General features: G+C 39.2%; 1 protein-coding gene across 2 annotated transcripts in view; it reads right to left on the bottom strand.

Moving 5' to 3' along the window:
- The window catches only part of LOC147632426 (urea-proton symporter DUR3-like), a 120,663-nt gene extending 114,077 nt beyond the window's left edge, over nucleotides 1–6,586 (bottom strand). Inside the window, exon 1 of one of the 2 annotated variants that reach the window (XM_086807248.1) lies at nucleotides 6,168–6,586. In XM_086807248.1, the coding sequence (XP_086663374.1) occupies nucleotides 6,168–6,254 (87 nt within the window). In that variant the 5' untranslated portion in view covers nucleotides 6,255–6,586. Of the gene's footprint in view, nucleotides 1–3,680; nucleotides 3,847–6,167 lie in introns of those variants that run through there. The other variant, XM_086807247.1, reaches the window with a different exon arrangement.
- Between the last annotated feature and the right edge of the window lie 16,206 nt (nucleotides 6,587–22,792).

The following is a 22,792-nucleotide window of genomic DNA, read 5'->3' as shown; positions in this document are numbered from 1 at the left end:
GCTGAGCCTGCCACTCGTAATGAACGAGGAATAGAAAGCAGAATACTGACCAGGCAAGTGGGACAGCAAGGCGATGGCCATGTCTTCAGATGATATCTCTTTCCCAGCTTGTAGGACTTCCTGCTGAAGGGCTTGCAGCTTGTTAATGTGTTCCCGCATCGTCGAGGACTTTGCAGGGTTCATAACCTGCATCTGCACTTCCAAGGAGATCCGTTTCATGGGTGATACCCTGTTATACAAAGAAGCCAAGTGCTCCCATATGCCTCTCGCCAGCGTCATGTGCTTCACATGATTGATCACTTGTGGTGTGCAGTTGAGGAAAATAAATGACCGGACCCTGGCGTTGACACGATCCCACATGTGTGCCTGTGCCTCGTGGTCCTTCCTCGTCGACAGTAACTCCCCTTCCTCAGCTTCCGGCCGTGGAACTCCAATGATGATAAAATCAGCAAGGTCATATGACTCCAGCACCGACTCCATCATGACCATCCAGATGCCGTAATTAGACCCGTCCAGCTACCGATCCACTGGGAACGTGGGGAGAGTCGGAATCTTCACGTGCTTCTCAGCCATCTCTAGTAAATTTGCCATCGCGGAGAGTAACCTGAAAGGGTGGGTGGGTGGGAAAAAAAAAATATGTAAACCTGCAAGTGGCTGTCCAGCACCTTAGCCCGCCTTCCTCTTGCACCTTCTCTTCCCGTACAGCCCAAAACGGTCCACCAATCAGCAGCCTAACGCTCCCCCTCTTGCTCATAAAAACTCCCAAGATCTATCTCGAGCCTAAGGCTCTGATACCATGTTAGAATATGCAGCGAAAATGATAACCAAACTTGGGTAGACAAGAGCAAGTAGACTGCAGAAAATAAACAGCACAAGAAACACAGAGAGATAGGTGTGTAAACTCTTCTCTATACACAAGATCCCGAGAAAACTGAATGAGGAAGTGGTGGGGGCAAGGGGCCTATTTATATGCCCCTGGGAGAGCAGTCGGCCAGCACTGTACAAGTCCACGACTGCATAAATGCAGTCGGCCAGCAGAAAAATGCCCACAACTGTGTGAATGCAGTCGGCCAGCAGTCTAGAGGCCTACGCATCACCTGTGTGCAGTCGGCCAGCCAGTCGGCCTGTTATTACAGGACTACTGTTGGGACAGTAGGCCAGCCCTGGAGTGCTCCTGCCACCCTCTGGCAACCCTCCCCACCACTAGGAAAAATGGGAAAAAATAGAAAAAAATACGGGGAGTGTGGAAAAATGATAAAACACCTTATACAGGGCGGGCACACCCACAACAGAGGCCCTGGTGTATAAATATAGACAGGAGATGACTTCTAACAGAAATGAGGAGGTTAAGGAAAGCTTCTTATAGTCCTGTGTTTGCAAGTTGGCTTGCTTAAAAGCTGATCCAGCTGCTAATGGCATGCTTAATTATGATTAATTTTTACAAGTTCCAAGACTGGACCTTAATGCTTTGCTTGCCTATTTACACCTGCTTCCCTGCCTGGGGGCGCCTTGCTTGGACACTACCCTGTCCCACCTATCATACTGCCCATATTAAAACCTTCCTAAGGCAGCCAGTCCATGGAGGAGGCTGTTCAAGACAAGAACTGTGCTAGTCTTCAGACTTGGATCATGTCTGGAGAGAGGTCTGTCATGTTCTTTTCTACTTAATTTGTTGGAGTTTATCTTGGAAAATCTGGTACTTGGTGACCAATTACTAAGTGCCCATAGAGCTTTGTAAACTTCTCTTTAGGAATATAATTGCCAAAAAGGGCACGAGGGGGGGGGGGTGCACTGGCCCATCTTCTTGTCATACGCTCATACTCAGCACACATATACACGTGATTTTTCTTGCATCCATGCCATCTTTCATTGTGTAGTTAATTAACTGGATGATTGATATCTCTTGGGGCATGCTCCCATTACACTATGATAATCAGTGGTAGACCATCAATGAAGTAGATTGAGAGTTTGATGTATATTCTAGCCTTGATTCAGCCTTGGTGGCACCTGTGCAATTTCTTTTTTTTTAGTTCTTTCCTCTAAGACAAAGGCATGCACAAGGTCACGTGGCCCGCTGTTTTCTGACTAACACAAGGCCATGTGACTTCTGCGAACAAATAAGTACATGGAGATGCTGCATAGACTTTTCTACTCTTGGTACCTGTGGCATTTTTGTACTGCTTGAGATTGTTGAGAGAATATCTAATGCACAGCCTTGCATTTCCGAGAGTAGATCTACTCGGCAGCCTTGCGTTTACAGCAACAGTCTGGCCAAGTAAGCAAGAGCTAAGCCAGACAAGGCATAAAGAGCAGGCTCGATGGAGCAATCAATACAAGAAAATGGGAGTAGTCAGTTGACTTTCCTGGCCAGCCAGCAATAGACTGAACAAGCCAAGTTGCCAAGTTGGCCCACCATTGTGTCTATAAGTTGACCCTTGTTTAAGCACTTCATGCAATTGCATCAGCGGTTCTCCTGGATCATCACTCGTAAATATATGATGCCTGCGCCAATGAGGTGATAACTCAAGTGGTGAAGGTGTTTGCCTAGGACCAGGTGCTTCCTCGGTGGCATCGCCCGTGGGCAAATAATTAACCGCCCACGGGCAGTGGAAAATCAGTATATATATATACTTGTCAGCCTCTAGTGTATTCGACGTATCGAAGGGTTGCCAAAATTCCATCCTACATGTATGTGTACCTGCAGGAGATTGACATTTATACTTCTAAGAACATGTATGTGTATTTGACTTATCGAAGCGTTACCAAAATTCCATCCTACATGTATGTGTACTTCTAAGAACATGTAGAAGGTGATTCCCCTGTGGCATTTCTCAGCAGTTTCAGTCCTTTATGGCTGTACCACTTTATATAGCCATAAAAAGCATTCAAGTAGAGTTGTGTGAAAGTGTAATCGTAGATCTATCTAATTCAAGAAGCCTCATATATGAGCATGGTCTCCATGACCCTTTCTAGAGAAGATGTCGTATGATCATGGTCTCCGTGACCCAGTCTAAGGCAGTAGTAATATATGATGTCATAGTTGTGGATGTTGGTGGAAGACTTGATAGCCATTCATATGGACCAAATGAAGTGTGAAAAAGGTGAAAGCAGGGCAGCCCAGTAATGAAAGCAGGGAGCTGACTTAAGAAAGTTTGCAGGCAAAACAGACCGTTTGGCAGACAAGGATCTTCACCAAATGGCATACATAATCCCATGCATGGCTTTGGAAATTCTCAATACCTACCACTCATAACATTTTCTTGCATGATAGACCATCAAAGGTATTCCTCTAATGAACTTTGCATTTGCAAGGCTCAATGCATCATGTCCGCAGCATATAGTAGGTGAATGGTTGAGTTCTTGAGCAGGGGGTCTTTGGTCCAATCCAGACTTGCCGCAGCGGATGGACACCCGGTCATACTTCGGGCTCTGGACTCTTCCTGGTCCTTGTGGGTTGAGCTTGGAGAGGAGCAACATCCTCAGCTGATTAGCAGGACCTCTACTTTGGGAGGGAGGGAGGGAGAGAGAGGGGAGGGGAGGTGGGGTAGGTTTGTAAAGGGGTGCGAGGAAGGACTCGATGCATCATTAAACAGAAAATTCCCTGGACTCAGAAAGGCAATGGATTTGAGACATTTGAGAGGCAAAAGTAGTGAAATAAAGATTATTTTTGAAAAATGTACCGCGGAGAATACAGTCTGGCCATTGAAAAAGCTGGTCTTGTTGTCGTACTGGTGCAAACCAAACAGGTTGGGGCCTCCGACAGTCATGATGGTGTTGAAGGATGTTCGGCGATCAGCAGGAGAAGAAGTTCGTGTAGGAGGATGCTCACATTGCGCTTTTAACATGTGTCGAGCACGTGTGTGTGTGTGTGAGAAAGAGAGAGAGCGCGCACATGTGTGTGTGTGTGTGAGAGAGAGAGAGAGAGAGAGAGAGAGAGAGAGAGCGCACGTGTGTGTGAGTGAGAGAGAGCGCGCACGTGTGTGTGTGAGAGAGAGAGAGAGAGAGAGAGAGCGCATGACGAGACCGTCCAGTGGCGCGTGCAACGTTCGACAGTCAACTCTTCCTCCTCCAAGGTCCCACAAGTGACCTCTCTAAAAGTGGAATATATACTATATTATTTTTTTTATTTATTTTTTTAATAAAAAGCGGGGATTTTGAATTAGAAAAAGAAAAGGGACTGACGATTACATAGCAAATACGGGCTGTGCCCTTTTAAAAAGAACCATACTGATCTAGGGGTTACATGATTACAAGGGCATGCACACATGGGTATACAGAACAGTTGCAAGCTCTCGGGGGCCTATTGGGGTGTGCAGCGTTATTATTATTCTCTATTCTCTATTGATTAATTAATTACGATAATTTTTTTCTCAACCTAGAGTTTCGCCTTTTTTTTTCAAGGTCCTTGGATTTGCCCCATTTGCCTTTTTCTTCTTGATAGGACCCATCTTGGATGGATAGAGCCTAGCCGTAAGGTGTTGAAGTTGTTGTGACGGATGCACGGAAGCATACACGCACACGAGCACAAAAGATCCCAAATATAAAAAAAGGATGTTCTTTCCAATCAATCAAAATAAAGGTATGACTTATAATGAGGATACTCAAGAGAATATCTAGATTTTAATTACAATTTACCGTTTTGGTCTCTTGAAAATTAAAATAATGCCAAATTTCAATCAGGATCTTTGAATTTTAGCCTTTAAAAATACACTACAAACCGAGTTTTTCAAGCAATATGCAACCACTTCAAGAGGAATATATTCTCCAACCTCCTAACTTTTCCATTTAATGAGGTGGGGGAGACAGCGCCACGGTAAGGGCTCTTGCCCTACACCACGAGGGCTTGGGTTCAATACCCACCAATGGAGTCTGTCCATTTCAGCACTAATATAAAAATAAAATAAATAAAAAATATCCTCTCAAGGAAAAAAAAACTTTTCCATTTAATTGATACCTAAGATGCACGTGTTGACATATATTCTTGCTTTTTATGTTTGTCCTCCTCCCTTAGAACTTGGATCTTCTTTTTGGCTCTTTCTACAAAGTTGGATTGGAGGTGGACCAAAGTTTCCCCAAAAAAAAAAAAATCCCAAAACCTTGCTTTTTTTATTTCTTCTTTTTAATACAAAGGCAATGTGAATGCAAAGCTGATAGATTGACAATTAAATTTTATTTCCAACTTTTGCTTGCGCTTTATTGCCCATATAGTCTCCCTTGTGAGATTGACGTATAGCTTTTGGCCCTTTGTTTACTTTTCAACATATGTTGTTTTGCTTGTAACCTTTATAGACAGCTTTTTCTATTGTCCACCATTCTTCCCCATTTATGTACATGTTTTTTACATCAATTATGCATCATACAAAAGTGCATTAGTTATCATACTAAATGATGTTCCATCGATGGAGCAATCAATACAAGAAAATGGGAGTAGTCAGTTGACTTTGCTGGCCAGCCAGCAATAGACTGACAAGCCAAGTTGGCTCACCATTGTGTCTATAAGATGACCCTTGTGTGGTGAAGGTGTTTGCCTAGGACCACATGGTTCTTCGGCGGCATCGCCTATGGGCAGATAATTAAACACCCACGAGCGTTTAATATATATATATAATTAAATCAGTAATTACTTCTAAGAACATGTATGTGTATTCGACTTATCGAAGGGTTGCCAAAATCATGTATGTGTACTTCTAAGAACATGCAGAAGGTGATTCCCCTGTGGCATTCCTCAGCAGTTTCAGTCCTTTATGACTGTACCACTTTATATAGCCATAAAAAGCATTCAAGTAGAATTATATGAAAGTGTAATCGTAGATCTATCTAATTCAAGAAGCCCCAGACACAAAGGCAAGGAGCAACAGCAGGGAAAGATTATCTAGATGATATCTTTGTTACAACAAGACAACTATTAAGTTTACACTGCAAAGAGATCAAGATATTCTTGGGGAGCAGGCAAAACAGACCGTTTAGCAGACAAGGATCTTCACCAAAATGGCATATGCTGCAAACAGACCGTTTAGCAGACAAGGATCTTCACCAAAATGGCATACATAATCCCATGAATGCATCATTAAACAGAAAATTCCCTGGACTCAGAGAGGCAATGGATTTGAGACATTTGAGAAGCAAAAGAATTCAGTGAAATAAAGATTATTTTTGAAAAAATGTACCGGCGAGAAAACAGTCTGGCCATTGAAGAAGCTGGTCTTGTTGTCGTACTGGTGCAAACCGAACAGGTTGGGGCCTCCGACAGTCATGATGATGTTCGGCGATCAGCAGGAGAAGAGGTTCGTGTAGGAGGATGCTCACAATGCGCTTAATAGAAATACTTCATCTGGGAAGAAGAAGAAGAAGAAGCAGCAGCAGCAGCAGCAGGAGGTCGTCTTGAAAGGGGAGGGCTTTGGAGGGCGTCTTTATTTATAAGCGAAGAGGAGAAGCAAACTGTGTCGCGCACGTGTGTGTTTGTGTGTGTGGGAGAGAGAGAGAGAGACGGAGAAGTAAACTGTGTCGCGCACGTGTGCGTGTGCTTAATAGAAATACTTCATCTGGGAAGAAGCAGCAGCAGCAGCAGCAGCTGCTCGTCGTCTTGAAAGGGAAGGGTTTGGGAGGGCGTCTTTATTTATAAGCGAAGAGGAGAAGCAAACTGTGTCGCGCACGTGTGTGTTTGTGTGTGTATATAGAGAGAGAGACGGAGACGGAGACGGAGACGGAGACGGAGCCAGAGCCAGAGCCAGAGCCAGAGCCGCTTAACGTCGAGTCTCGACTTTATTTTTTTAGTTTTTATTTTTGGAGCCGGGTCAGAGACGAACCGTCGACTTTATTGTGCATGCGTACGTGTGTGTCGGCAGTCGAGACTTGTCCTCGTGACACCTCCTAAAGCGGAATATATACTTGCTAATTATTATTATTATTCTATATTACAACTATTAATTAATTACGATCATTTCTTTCTCAACCTTACACTTTCGCCTTTTTTTTTTCAAGGTCCAAGATATACGCAATTTTTTTTTTAAGGTCCTTTTTTTTTTCAAGGTCCAAAGATACACGTTGTCCTTGGTTTTTCCTCCCCATTTCTCTTTTGCTTCCCGAGATCTTGGATGGAAGTCCTAAGATGCAAGTGTTAACATATATTCTTGCTTTTTATGTTTGTCCTCCTCCCTTAGAACTTGGATCTTCTTTTTGGCTCTTTTTACAAACTTGGATTGGAGGTGGACCAAAGTTTCCAAAAAAAAAAAAACCTTTTTTTCCCCAAAACCTTTTTGATCTTCTTCTTTTTAAATGCAAGCTATTAGATTGACAATTGAATTTTATTTCCAACTTTTGCTTGCTTTTTCGTGTCCAAATAGTTTTCCTTGTGAGATTGACGTATAGCTTTGTTTGGCCCTTTCTTGACTTTTTAACATTTGTTGTTTTGCTTTTAACCTTTATCGATAGCTTTTTCTATTGTCCTCCATTCTTCCCCTTTACATTATGGTGAGATTTATGTACATGTTTTTTACATCAATCGTGCATCATGCAAAAGTGCATTAGTTTTCATACTAAACGATGTTCATTGCTACACAAACTTTTCTTGCTTTTTCTTAACCATAGGGTTTTCCTCACGAGAAATTTATGCATGGCATTTTTTTTAATGTCTGCCTTAATAAATGTTATCATTCATATTCACTTTAACTAGATTCTCTCTCTCTCTCTCTCTCTCTCTCTCTCTCTCTCTCTCTCTCTCTCTCTCTCTCTCACACACACACACACACACACACATTTGAGTTGCTTTTAATAGTTTTCCTTCCAAAAAGCAGTTGTGAACAAGTCGAATTTCTAAATCTATTTGGGGTTGGTGCTTTTTCATATTCTCCTTTTGTTGCTATTTTATTATATGTTGATTATACTATGATGATTTCTTCTTCATTAGGAATGGCTTCAAAAGTAATTGCACTAAATGCTTTCAATGAGCTAAGAGAAGGATATGTAGTTGAATCAATGTGATGACCTTTGCTGCTTTCTCAATTCACATACAAAGGGAGAGCGAGTCGCGCACATATGTGATGACCTCTGGTGCTTGCATCAAATTCACATACAAAGGGAGACCCACACACATATGCAAGGGTTGCTTTATCTTTAGAGTAAGTAGGCACCAATTTATACCCACTCACATAGGTAAGGGATGTCATGTCCCATGACTTTATCTTTCTTAAAATGGCTAGTAAAGAGGCTCCTATCTTATGGATCCTCCTTATGAAATTACACCTTTTTTGCTTAACTTTATGCACAAGAAAGTCTTAAATGTGAATATACCTTTGCCGGGTTACTTGTTGAAATATAAATGGACAATAATAGTGAAATATCGTGTACCAATCAAGATGGCTTTTCCATGATAAGCCTTCTATTTATACCCAAACCCTAGCAAATGCTTTTCAATTTCTTTGAGCCTCATAGTTTGGAAGTCTTAACCATGGTAGAATAGATCAAGGTCGGTATAGAGCATTGTTATGAATGCAATTACTATGGCTCAAACCATGCATGAGATTGGTTTGGACAAGATTTTATATGGATCATAGACTATTTTTAGTCAATTGGCATAAAAGTTTTCTTTGTTTGTTTTGGAGAAGGCCTTATTAAAGGTAAATTTTGGCAACGCTTTGCAAACATGTTCAATGCATCAGGATCTTCAAGCTTACCAAGTTTGAACTTAAAAGGAATAACAAAAGAAGGTTGTGCATGAGGTAGGCCAATGTGGATACGATAAAAATTCCAGAGTATCAACAAGAAGTTTGTACTACTACAATGGAAGAGTTGATGTGTGCACCAAATCGATATATTCTTTCATAGATATAGTCTACATATTATAAACATCATGTGTATGCAATACTAGCCATTTCTTTGACCATATCAGACTGATCAAAGATCAACAACAAGATAGTTTAGGCTATGAAAAAGTGTAATTTTATGCACACATGGGCATTTTCTTTTCGATGTTTGTTAAAAAGGGGGCCTTCCTAGCCTCTATTTTCTACACAATCACATGTAGGTAGAAATTTATCTCTAGTTGGTGTGTATCAAACTTATAGCAAATCTAGCATAGTTAGAGGTGTTTTCAGATTGGTCAAAGTCCTCCCCCCCCCCCCCCCCCCCGCAAAGATTAGCAAAAGTGGACATAAAAAGCTAAAAATTTCTAAGTGAGCTGTGTAGAAGGCCTTATGCTCAATTAGTTTATAGCATGCTTTTACAAGAGTCTTCTTCAAATAGTGTTTCAGTCTTCTATCAATTTATGTCCAATTCTGACTAAGGATAACCAAATAATAGTTTGAGTAGTGGAAGTTCCAGGGCCTAGTTGCTCAGTAAGGCAATTTGTTTTCCACGCATGCTTTAAAAAAAGGCCTGTAAGGGTCTATTTCCTACATGGTCTCATAAAAGGTCCCCTAATATATCCAAACTTCATGCCTATCAAACCTCCAATATTTTTGACAACATATTTATTATTTTTTGAAGGCTAAAATTAGCCTCTTAACAAAAGTTTTGTGAACCTTGACTCCGAAACCTAAAAGTTTACCCAATAGCTCCAGAAAAGTTGAGTATACCATCAAATTATAGTATGATGGTACGAAAACCTTCTAGTAGTTATATATGGCTCACAAGTATACGTATTCTAGATGAATTTTGATAAGTCCAAACTAACCAACCACACCACCTAGAACTAGTTAGGGGATATGCTATGGTAAAAGTTACGAAATTTGGCTCCAAGGAAGATTTTTATTTTCTATGCTACCTGATGAAAAGAAGGCCCTAGAGACCTCTATATTGAGTGCATGGCCTTCTACATATGTTAGCAAACATCCATACTTGATGCATATCAAACCTCCCCTAATTCCTTCATCATATGCAATGCTTTCAGGCAAGTAGAAGTAGCCTACCAAACAAAGGCATACTACTCTTGACTCAAAAATCCTAAATTGAGTGCTAGTTTTGTGAAGAAATCCTTCTACTAATCCTTTTTCAATGAGGATTTGATGACATGTTTTTTTAGCCAGTATTCACCCTTGTATCAAGTATGGACCAAAATTGGGATTTGTAAACTATCCAGCATGCACCTGGTAGGGTAGGAAGCTAGTTTCTGAGATAAATTAGTAGAGGACCATATGAATTTCCATGCCTAGTAAAATCTCATCCACTCATCAAAACCTCACATGTTTACGTACATTTGTTGAGTGATGCCCAAAGATGATGATTGCTTTCTATGCCTAAAGAAAAAGCACCATTCCTCTACTCTAATGCAACCAAGTTAACATAGAGATAATAACAAGTGTGTGTAAATTTAACATATCAAACCTCGACCTAATCTGATATCATGTGGAATATTTTATGAACTCTCAAAAAGACCCGTGGACAAAGGTTTTTCAATAAATTAACTAGCAAAAGCACTCAGATTTTTATGTTTAGCCCGAAAGAGTTGCATGGATGTCAACAGATGGTCCATACACTTGCACAACTATTAATCTATATGCAATTCACTATGGTACCAAGTCTGGATGCACTAGACATGAAAAACAAGGTCATAACATATTTTTGGGACAATTTTTATAGAGGACAATTTTTATAGAGGACACATTTTAAAAGAACCTAGGCAAATTGCTCCATACTTAGTTAAAAAGTCCCCCTCCCATGCTTAGATTCAAGTGTGGGGTTTCACATAGTGCTTTGTGGATGTGTAGACTTGCCTCATATCAACCCCCCCCCTCAAACTGACATGGTTTACACCAACTTCAGACCATTAGAAATTATCTCCAGTCATAACTTTTGTTAACCCTGCCTTGGAAACCTATAAGTTTTCCCAACTGGTAAAAATAAGGGCTATATAACATCAAAATTGCATATGGATTTGCACAGTGATTTTCCCTATCAAGATTCACATGTTCAAAAAAATTGGTCTACAACTTAAGTCGCTTGCTATTTATCTATAACAAAAAGCCATATTTTGTCCTCTTGAGAAAACCATATGCAACTCACTTGACCATAAACAAGACCAATTGAGATTGGCAAGTTTAAAACACACTCCTGAACAGAATACTTGCCCATTTTTCCAAAATAGGATGCAGAGACTAGTTTGTCAAAACCCAACCCCAAGGAAGAAGATAGTTTCTCCACACTTATTTTTGGGTGAGTTACTCAAGTCTAATACTACTAAGATTTTGAACAAATCAAGGTCTAGAAATGCACAAAGTTTCACTCCGATAGACACCAACTAACAGAAGCCTAATTTAGCTGCCAAATGAGTAATGAGTAAATTAATCATGGATGAATGAGATTACTTATTGATTTAATGCTTAATCCAAGGTCCCCAATGCATCTGATAACTCTTGCACCCTTAGAACTTTTACATATATTGAACATGTGTTAGAAAGAATAGCTGCAAAGAAGCTTATAGCTTGTTAGATGGCTTCTTTGGCTATAACCAAGTGTTTATCGAGTGAGTTTTATAATTTGTTTTTTTGTGTTAGGGTATTGCTCCACATCTTTTGTGATTATTGGTCGCCTTTCTAGGGCCATTTGTTTAGGGATTGTTTGTATAGGGATGCTCTCTCGACTCAACCCTGTTGACCCTATTTCTATTGTCCCTTAATCAAAACCATCTTGGATTAGGACCATTTACTCATCCTTGCCTACCCTTTTTGTTCATCTTTTTTAGAGGTAGAAATTGATGACTAGTGATTGCACGTCTACCTTGTCTTTTTTCATATAGTGGGTCTGGGCACGTGTTAGCACATTTAATAGTACTACAATACGTCTAAATTTACACTAATCAAGCATAGGCTTGTTGCCAAGGATCAGTGGAAGTTGTTGCTTCCCCGCTAGTTTTATATGGACAACCCTTAATTAGATATCCACTCCACACTTTGTACATGTAAACACTAGAGTTATTTTTTATAATCAAGCATAGGCTTGTTGCCAAGGATCAGTGGAAGTTGTTGCTTCCCCGCTAGTTTTATATGGACAACCCTTAATTAGATATCCACTCCACACTTTGTACATGTAAACACTAGAGTTATTTTTATAATTGTGGAGCTTGATGTTTGCTGAGAAGGGGCACTCAATTTGTGTGAGCACTTTACTACCCTATATGAGATCCTCGACAATGAAAACTTGTATTTGGGGCCTCTGAGTTGTTGCATTCATGTCTCTCCCCTTCCATTGGATAGAGGTTTGAAACACGAGCACTCCCGTTGCTCCTTGTATAACATAAAAATCAAGCACAATATCCTACGGCTCCTTTATAATAGTCATGGTTAAGTTTAGACTCACGTGGATATTCACTTTCTTTCAGCGGTTCTTCGCCTATAACTTGAATGGTCAGGGTAATCTTTGGTGGAGATGGTTGTGGTGGCAGGACATGTGGTGGTAAGCATACATCAAGGACCTTATAAATTCTGTGTGTATTCTTGTCCTGTGTAGTTGTAGGTCTAGTATTACCATTTTAGGGGGTTTGTGTTGCTAACAGAGCTAGGGTTAGTCTAGATATTAGTACTTTTTCTAGCTAGAGTTAGTCATCTATCTAGGTCCAGTATTACCATTTTAGGGGGTTAATGGTTAATCTAGTTATCGATACTTATGCGAGCGAGGATGAGCACCATATCTGCACATGGATGTTTCATAATTTCCAAGGCGCCTATAATGTGCACATAGAGCGATGTTCTTGGTTGCACATGCGGCATTTAATGATTATGTTTGTATATTGAACACTATACTAGCTCCCTACCTGGATAAAGGTGTGCATTATTAGGAGGCACCTATTTTGGCTTAACCTTTTCAAGAATTACTAATGTTAGTTCATCGATAGTCATATTTTTTACATGTGTGTCCCTAGTATCTGAGTCATGACCACTTGACACTCGGGTGCAGCTGAAGATGAAGTGCTGTTTTCCTCAAGATGGGGTAATTCTAACAAGTTGTCTTCAAATTATATGGCCAATTTTCAATGCACATCCAATGTGGCACGTTCTAATAAGAGCAGGTAATCATGTACTATAGGATCTCATACTCCCTTACAGAAGCATGGCAATAGCCATTTATCGGTGAGACTCTCTCGAAGCTTACACTCAAATTTCAAGTGCTTAAGACGAGAGACATAATGCCTCATGGACTTATGCTCTTGCTTCTTCATGGTGTGTGTAGTAGGGAGTGCCTTAATTAAGCTCAAGATTGAGTTAACAATAAACAAATTAAGCTTACACTGAGAGTGTAAGTGCTTAAGATGAGAGACATAATCCCTCATTGACTTATGCTCTTGCTACGTGATGGTGTGTGTAAAAGTGACTGTCTTAGTTAAGCCCAAACTGGGGCTATCAATAGACAAGTTCTCGCATTATAATCTTATACATGTCATTTAAACATTAATATTTTACTTTCATTGTCCATTTATCTTTCAACGACAAGTAACCCAACAAAGGTACATTCACATTTAAGACTTTGTTATGAGTGAGAAAGGTCTAATTTCATAAGGAGGATCCATAAGATAGCCTCATCTAGCAACTAGATAACAAGTGGTGGATAATTGCCCAATCCCAATAAACAAGTTCTCTCATTATAATCTTACACATATCATTTAAACCTTTTACTTATAATAAACATGTTTACAAAGATATCCAAAATCTTTTTATAAAATAAAATTTTTCAAAGAAAGAAAAAATGACTAAGAATGTTCTCATACTTTTGTACAAAGTTATGAATTTATTAATAAAGATATCATGCTTAGATGATTATATTTTTGTATGAAGTTTCATTAATAGTTATGAGTAATAAATTTTAAAGGTAAAGATAAAAATTTCAAATATTGATTGCCTCACTGTTGTAAATCATTTAAGTATCCAACTTGCTTTGTCAATAAAAGATCTTCACACCTCCAATACTATTTAAAGAAATAAGTGAGTAAACAAGATAAATATGTGATTTCACAAAAGGGAAAAAATGTTTAACTTTTTATTGAAATTAAATTGGTAATTACCATAGGTAAATTTATATATAACAAATTATTGATGATTTCATTTTTATAAGAGAATACAACATGTGCCATATCAAGGGCACATGAAGAAGAATGTTTTACAAGACAAAATGTGAACTCAAATTGTAAGAGTAGAAAAAATGAAGAACATTACTATGTTTTTGATGTGTTTGAATACAATAGATGACTAAGCCCCACATCGATGCACTCTAGTGAAGGAAGCTTTGATGGATGATCTTGAATTCTCAAAACAAAGATTTCATGCTAGAAAAAGCTACTCTATAATTCATAATGAAGGTGAAAAATATAATGTGGATGCTCTAAATAGTTTTTAAAAAGTGCATTCAATCTTGGGAGTCCTTTGAGACTATTGTGTCAACTACATCAATATTACCATTAGCTAACGTCAATGAGTCACAAAGAGTCTATTATCCTAGTATAGCTTCCAAGACCATCAAAGGTGCATGTTGAAGCTCCCAAAACTTGAGGGTATGTTACTATGGGGTAACCCACTAATTACGTGTATGAATCCATATAGAGATATTGGTCCATAAAAGTTGCAGCCTACTTGGCACTCTATCAAACCCTCCTTAACATTATGCATGTGGGCATGTGGTATATGTTTACTTGTGTATGTGAACAAAGAAAGAAAGAAAAAAACAAAAGATCCAAGCTGTAGGCTACTTGGCACTCTATCAAACCCTCCTAACATTCTGCATGTGGGCATGTGGATACCAAGTATATGTTTACTTATGTATGTGAAGAAAGAAAGAAAGAAGAAAACAAAAGATCCAAGAGTCTATGATGAGAAGATGAAAGAAAGAATGAAAGGAAAACAAAAGACTTTATGTATATATTTACTTATGTGTGTAAAGAAAGAAAGAAAGAAGAAAACAAAAGACCCAAGAGTTTATGAGACTAAATTGAGCACGTGTGATCCATGGATAACTAGTGAACATGGAAAAAAGAGCTTCCAAAAGAAAAAGGAACCACATACTACATAGACCTATATGTACAATGATAAAAACCACATACTACATAGACCTATATGTACAATGATAAAAACCATAGCTCATGTAGTGTCATCTTCTTGAGTGGAACATAAATCAAAAATGTCCACCATGTGAAGAGAGAGAGAGAGAGAGAGAGAGAGAGAGAGAGAGAGAGAGAGAGAGAGAGAGAGAGAGAGAGAGAGATTTACGTTATGTTAAAATAAAGATAAAAGATTATTACAGGGTGAGTGAAATAAGTCTACCAAAAAGAAAAAAAGAGCCATGTTGAATATGTTTTTTAACCTCTTCCTCTTACAGTAGAAATTTATTTAAAGGATATACAAAACACAAGTAAAAGATTAAATTTTAATAAAATGACATTTTTCTTCTGAAGTGCATACACATATAACACAACCATGAGCACAACCAAGTATAATAATTTTCACTCAAAACTTTAAACTTATAAACACTACAACCTACCTACCTCTAGGTTATAAAGTTCACCATTGCAAATCTTTATAATGTGAATCCCAAATAAGGTAGTAAATTCTACCATTGAAAATCTTTATAATGTGAGTAAGAATAACTATTATCATAAAAGTTGCAAGAATGAATGTCATTGGGGTACTGAAAACAGCTCAATGATAAAGCTTAAACTCCAGAAGTAGGTGACCTCTAAGTTCAATACTCACCATTATCTTCACACCATAATAAGGGGATACGATTAAATAAATGAAGCAAAAAAATAAAAAATAAAAAGAATGATTGTACTTAATATATATTAGGCTAAGGGGTGTGATTAAAGAAATAAAGTGAGAAATGATTGTTCTGCACCCATGTGCCAATGCAGCACTGCTCCCACCCATGCACAATCTGCCCCTTTTATACACCCCTACCACAAACCTAGAGAAAGAGGAGAGGAGATCGTTTTAGAGAATATTAGAGTAGATACAAGAGACTACCAAGTGGTAAGGGGAATGCCTATGTAGATTATGCTATTGAATCTCTTAGTGTCACTTTGAGTAATGTTCCTCTCTCTCTCTCTCTCTCTCTCTCTCTCTCTCTCTCTCTCTCTCTCTCTCTCTCTCTCTCTCTCTCTCTCTCTCTCTCTCTATCTATCTATCTATCTATATATATATATGTGTGTGTGTGTGTGTGTGTGTGTGTGTGTGTGTGTTTCATGTGCATCTGTTGAGGCTATGCACCCTCTCGCTGCTTGCCCCGCTACACCTGCACTCCCCAAATCCGGGTTAAGGTTAGCATTTGAGAAGAGTCAAAATCCACCCCCATAGCCTCGAATTGAACTCCCATTGTTAATTTACAGCTCCTTACTTCTTTTTCTTTCTTTTCCTTTAGAAAAAACACTTTTTATCTAAATTTTCTTACACAACAATTTCTCAACTTTGCTAATCCCATTAAGTAAAATCTCTCTCTCTCTCTCTCTCTCTCTCTCTCTCTCTCTCTCTCTCTCTCTCTCTCTCTCTCTCTCTCTCTCTCTCTCTCTCTCTCAAAATGCAACCATTCAAAGCATTTGGAGCAAAAAAATAATTATTTTGTTGTTTTCTTTTTTCTTCTAAATTTTCACCCCCCCTCTCAGAACTGGTTACACTCTTTTGCCCCCTTTTTCCTGTATATCGACTTGACTGATTATTTTATTTTATTTTCAAAAAAAAATCATAATCAAAGGTTGAACTTTGATCCCTCCATGGAGGAAAGGACCCCATTAAATCCATAGCGAAGGAAGGCCACATGAGACCCTTGGGACGTGTGTATATTTACATGTAGTATTGCATTATGTATTTAGCCTTTCTTATTATGCATTTAAGTTTGTCTCTTTTAGTTATATGCATTATAATATACACTTGAAAAAAATCAAAATATATAGTTTGCAAATTATATGCTTATGTTATAAAATAATAATAATATAAAGAAAAAATATCTTATTTAATTTGTGCTTAGTTATAAGATATGATATAAAGTAATGAAATAAAGATAAATACTTATAACATTAGTACATTATTCTAAAGTAGCACTTCAATTTTATTACTCTTTTCTAAGTAGCTAGGTCTTTTTGATTGGCATTGTATGTGCACATGCAAGAAAAAACAACTATGTAGGGCATTCAGAAAGATTAACAAAAGGTGTTGTTTTCATGGTGAATCTATTATGGCTTTTGCCACTATGATCCTTGGTTGATTTTTATATCTCTTAGACTTCCCGTTAGCTTATTTTTTTATAATCCTTCCACATGATGACCAAGGTAATAATAGTGTCATTTAAATTGCTTTAGATACTCATTTGGGCCTTATAATCCTTTCACATGATGACCAAGGTAATAATAGTCTCATTTGAATTGCTTTAGGTGCTCATGTGGGCCTTATAATCCACTCACAAGTTGTCCTTTAAAGATCTCCTTCTCCTTCTAAGCCTTAGTGTAGCTTGTTGATGTGGGAATGGTGCTACTAATCTGGAAATAATGATCCATACTCAAATTAAGCACGTATCATGAAGTGTACCAAACCTAACTAATTCATGAAGACTTGTACCATGAAGTTTACCAAACCTAACTAATCCATCTATAACCATAGGCCTCTAGCAATCATTATTAAACCAAAACGTGATAGAGTGTTGAAAGCTCTCAACCCTAGATTCTGCTCACAAAGGGGGAATTATGTCCATATAATTCTCTGTTTGTGTTAGGAAGTAGATTATCTTAACTTCTTTATCTCTGATGGGATTACAAACAAAGTCATACTGAATAAAGATATCTATACAATTCTCCATTGTTGTATAGTAGACTATATCAACCCCTCCATATATAATCAGATCACACACAAAATAACTAGAATTCAATCGACTTTTAGGCAAGCATAAAATACATGAGATTTTATTATCACCATGTAATTATAATTATCATAATGAACTATATCAACCATGCTTGCATTGCTTCCATGTCACCACCATCCCCCCTAAAATTTCCTCATTCATACTACCTTTGGCTATCAGTAGATTTTCATCATGAAGCTCCAGAGTGAGTAGTTAGGCCCATCATACCGATCTTTAGAGATCATAAAACCACCAAATCTAGGTGCTCTCCGCAACTTCCTCACAGTACAGGATTTCCTAAAGCTTGATATGGTGTAAGGAATAGTGAAGTCTCCCTTGGAGCTCTTGGGAAAGTAAGGGAAGGTAAGACATACGAAAGTGTGCTCACAAGGCACTAGGATAAGATGGGATGTAAGATGTGATCCCCAAATTATATGAGAAAACACGATGTATACTTGAGTTAGTAGAGAAAATCTCTGGGAAATGTGCAGAAGAACATGAGTGCCTAGAGTTTGCACATATACTAGAGTGCCTATGGATGCTTCAAAAGTACCACTTCTTAATCCCCTTTGACAAAAATCCTCAATTTTGTGCTAACCAAAGTTTGTTTAAAAAAAATAACCTTGAATGAGCCTGAATTCTCCTCCTCCCTAAACGATCCTTCTCTCTAAATGTTCCTCCTACCTAAATGATCCTCCTTCTCTCGAGACGACTCTTCTGACGTGGCCAACTCTCTACACCATGCAAACACTGTGCACATGTTACTGATGCTTATTGCTATGTTGTAACCACATGGCTACTGATGTGGCATAAACCATCACGTGTGACCCCACTAGGTGGGAGCAGAGAGCAGGCTATGCCAACAACTATAGCAAGCAAGGACGAGAAAAGTTGGTGACTGCAAGTGGTGGCACATGCCTGAAGGCAGTCCGAGTGGTTATGTCAGACTCATTGGCAAGGATCCATGGGATAATTCTTCCCTATTTTGAACTTTATTTTCAAGGATTGGTTACCCTTACGTATATAAATGTGATTGGTTTTTGAATCGTAAACTAATTGTAAGGCCTTTCAAGGATCATGGTATATGACCCTCAGCTCTGAAAATCCATCACCATGAATGTGTGGTGGAAGATTAGGCCCAAGGAAGGTTGACCACACACAGAAAGAGAGTACAAATAGAGTGGAGCTCTTAACAGAGATGACTAACAAGGGGTTAATAAGATGATTAAGGAATTAGTGAGGAATTAGGGATTTAAACCAATCATGGACTATATCATTTGATTATTAGATTTGATCCTTTTGATATAAGAGATAACCTTTACAAGGTGCATGCATATGCCGCCACCACACTTGCCACATCTCACATCAAGATACCAAGCATCCCTATAACGTGTCACCTACATACATCATAATCCTTCTAAGGGATTGTTCCCATGTACAAGAGAATCCATACACTAGCAGTTGTTCACACATGCTACAAGCACTTTATTTAAATAGCTTAAATACATATATTATGATAATTTACATAACCACCCAATACTATGTTTGTGCGCTCTTGCCGCACGTGTCAAAGCTAGGGACTTGCCAAGCACCGTGTGCGAGCCACGAATGGCTGCAAGCACACAACCAGGAAACCAGCAAGCTCAAAACAGGGAGCAATGGTGTGTCACTCACCGCTTAGACCGCCGTCTCGTGAACAATTCTTGCACCGCCGCGATGAAGAAGGAGCCGCCGCCGCCGCTCTATCGCCTCGCCGCCACGCAATGCTCGATCGCCGCCGTGCCGCCACGCAATGCTCGATCGCTACACACACACACACACACGCATGTTGGAGAAGGAGATGGAGAAGATGAAGCAAGAACACTCCTTGTATTCAACACAGAGAATGAGAGGTTTTACGTTACATTTGACTTTTATATGTGACCTGGCCGTTCACACATGGGCGCCCATACATGGCCGGTCGATACTAATCCTTATCCTGATGAAATTTGAGGTGCGCCTCATCGGCGATCACCCAATCCCCTTACCCTTTACATGTGGTGCCGACAAGCCCGGCCCGTGACTCAGAATACGTAAAATAATTATATGACGTAAAAAGTAATACGTCTCAATGTCCGCCATAGGTTAACATGCCCCCCTTCTTGATGTAGATTCCGTCCTCGAAAGCTATGGTATGGTAAGCTCAAAAGGGTTTGTTGTGGGGTAGATTGTATCTGCAAAATAGGGAAGTAGAGTGAAAGCATGCTTGGTCTTCAAAAGATATAGAGTGTATCAAAAATAAAATCAAGCATTTTAGACCAACACAATGGAAGTATGCCATGAGAACCTAGTTTAAGAGGTCACATTAAGGAGCTAGCATAGCAAATTAACAGGAGTTTAAAACTATTGAAAGTAATTCAAGAGTTAGCAAGGTGCCGAAGGTTAATCAAGGTCTATAATTGGCCTAAGTCAAAAAAAATTACCAAGCTTAATAAATAAACAAATGACCACAATGTGTCTATTCTAAGAACAAGCTAATCCCAAGAGCCTAAGGACACAAGAAACATCAAAGTCATAGGAGTCTTTTGCCTTTATTTCTTTTATGCACGTGATAATTTTTACAAACAATGGCGACCTCCCTAAAGCAAAACTAGCATCGACCCTGGTGCCATGTTTACCACAAGGCCTTCTCCGAGAATCTACTAGCTCACCTTAGGCAAGACTACCCCCTACCAACCGAGGGCATCAGTCTGGAGTGGAATACTCCTCGCCTACCAAGTGTCAATAGGGCGATAGGCCGACATGAAAGCACATAACAGACATACATTGCCATTTTTTGTAGGCCTTTCTTTTTATTTTTTATTTATCTATTTGGATTTTTGCTTCCAAATTATCATGCGTTCTTACATCCTTTCGACAAAGGGGTAGAAGCTATGTCTTAGAGGTCAACACACACGGCCAGGTTGTTCAAGCATTAAGATGGTTTTAACCCTGGACCTAAGACAACCATATTCCAAGGTTAACTAAAGACATCATGCATTCCCAAGAATATCTAAAATAAGGTTAAACTCAATTAATGATTTACACTAACACCTTATGCAACTTCAAAAACTTAGTGCTTGACAAATTCCATGTGGTCATGCATTATAGTTCATGCAATTAATTGAACAGTAAAAATGAAAGAGAGTGGGCATGGAAGAATTACACCTGTATTTTGGAGATCTCATTGATTCGATGTGAGAAATGCCCGTAATTTGATGTAGATATCCATGTATGAACATTGCGGCAGTCCCAGGACTATGAACATTGATTCGATGTGAGAAATGCCCGTAATTTGATGTAGATATCCATGTATGAACATTGCGGCAGTCCCAGGACTATGAAAGCTGTACAATTAACTAACAAGCACTATACTTTGAGAGGCACATCAGTGGGAAAAAATAAGGACTCGTTTATTAAGGACACAAAACTAGAAACAACTTGAAAACACTAACCTACCTACCAATCACCACACTAATACAGAGGATCAAGGTAAGAGGATGTCGTAGAGTTCTGGCTGTAGCCCTAAGGCTAAGCCTCTATTCACATCATCTAAATATGAGTCTCATCTGTCCATTCATCTCGTCAGATATATCTTCTTCGTCCTCCCATCCACATAGACTCGTCAAGAATGTAGCTATGCGAGGATAGTCATCCTATGGAAAAGTAAAGACTTGGGCTATTGGGGATACATCCTCTATGGAGTAGGGGTCAGTCGTGGTCAATAGGCAAATTAGCCATTCTAATTCCTTAACATTTCCCTCGCTGGCTTACTAGTACATCTATATGACCCAATTCGGTTTTAATTACAGGATAGCACCTATGAAATATCTGAGAAAGGTACAGATGATACCTCTCACCAAAGGTGGGAGTGGATGAAGTGTGTGATGCTCGTGCATCTGCCATAGCTGCAAACACAGATATAGCATCAGTAGGTTCATGAAGACAGGTCAATCTTGTTTCTAATTGTGAGCGGATAACTCTCCTCTTAATGCGCTCTTGCTCTTTTTACTATTTTTTTTCTTTTTTGTGTATGAACCTATATATATACATTCCCTCGAATTTGGGAGTTACATGGTCAGGGGAGAAGGTTAGGGAGGAAGCAATAGAATGTCGAACGTGAGTACATGCCCCCCCCTTCTATGGGTAGATCATTTTTTTGCAATGATGTTGTAGCCCCTTGGAACCAATTTGTCCAGTGGGTTATAGGTGGTGATGTGGGCAGACAGCTTTTTATGACCCTTGTGGCCACATCAAGTTGCAGAGATGGTAGTATACGCTCTCATGAATGAACGGAGGATATGGCTTCCGACGATACATTTACAAGGGGAGACATAGACTCATTGGTTTCTTGGTGGGTATTGACAAGGGTAGGTATAAAGCGTGCAGAAACTTCTATATCAACGTGTGAATGGCATGAGGAGCTAGAAGCTTCCTATGACTCCCCCCTTCCTTTAGGTGGTATCGATCGATATCGTTTGGGAATCCAAACTAGCTCTAGAAGAAGTGGCGTGGAGTACTCCGTTACCTTTATGTGATGTGATGTGGATGCAATGAATGTGATGGATGTGAATGGGTGATAGATGTGAATGGGTGTGATGGATGTGAGTGGATGATAGATGTGAATGGGTGATAGATGTGAATGGGTGTGATGGATGTGAGTGGGTGTGATGGATGTGAATGGGTGATAGATGTGAATGGGTGTGATGGATGTGAATGGGTGATAGATGTGAATGGGTGTGATGGATGTGAGTGGGTGTGATGAGATGTGATTTGGTGTGATGGATGTGAGTGGATGTGATAAGACGTGAATGGATGAGATGTGAGTGGATGTGATGAGATGTGAATGGATGAGATGTGATGTGGATGGATGTGATGTGATGAGATATGGATCTAAATGAATATAAATAGATGTGATGTAATGTGAATGGATGGATAAGATGTAAGGTGGATGAGATGTAAGGTGGAT

This window comes from Cibotium barometz, chromosome 13 (genome assembly GCF_041138505.1).
Source record: "Cibotium barometz isolate CiBa-2024 chromosome 13, ASM4113850v1, whole genome shotgun sequence".
NCBI classification, from domain to species: domain Eukaryota; kingdom Viridiplantae; phylum Streptophyta; class Polypodiopsida; order Cyatheales; family Cibotiaceae; genus Cibotium; species Cibotium barometz.
This window is presented reverse-complemented; position numbering and strand designations above follow the sequence as displayed.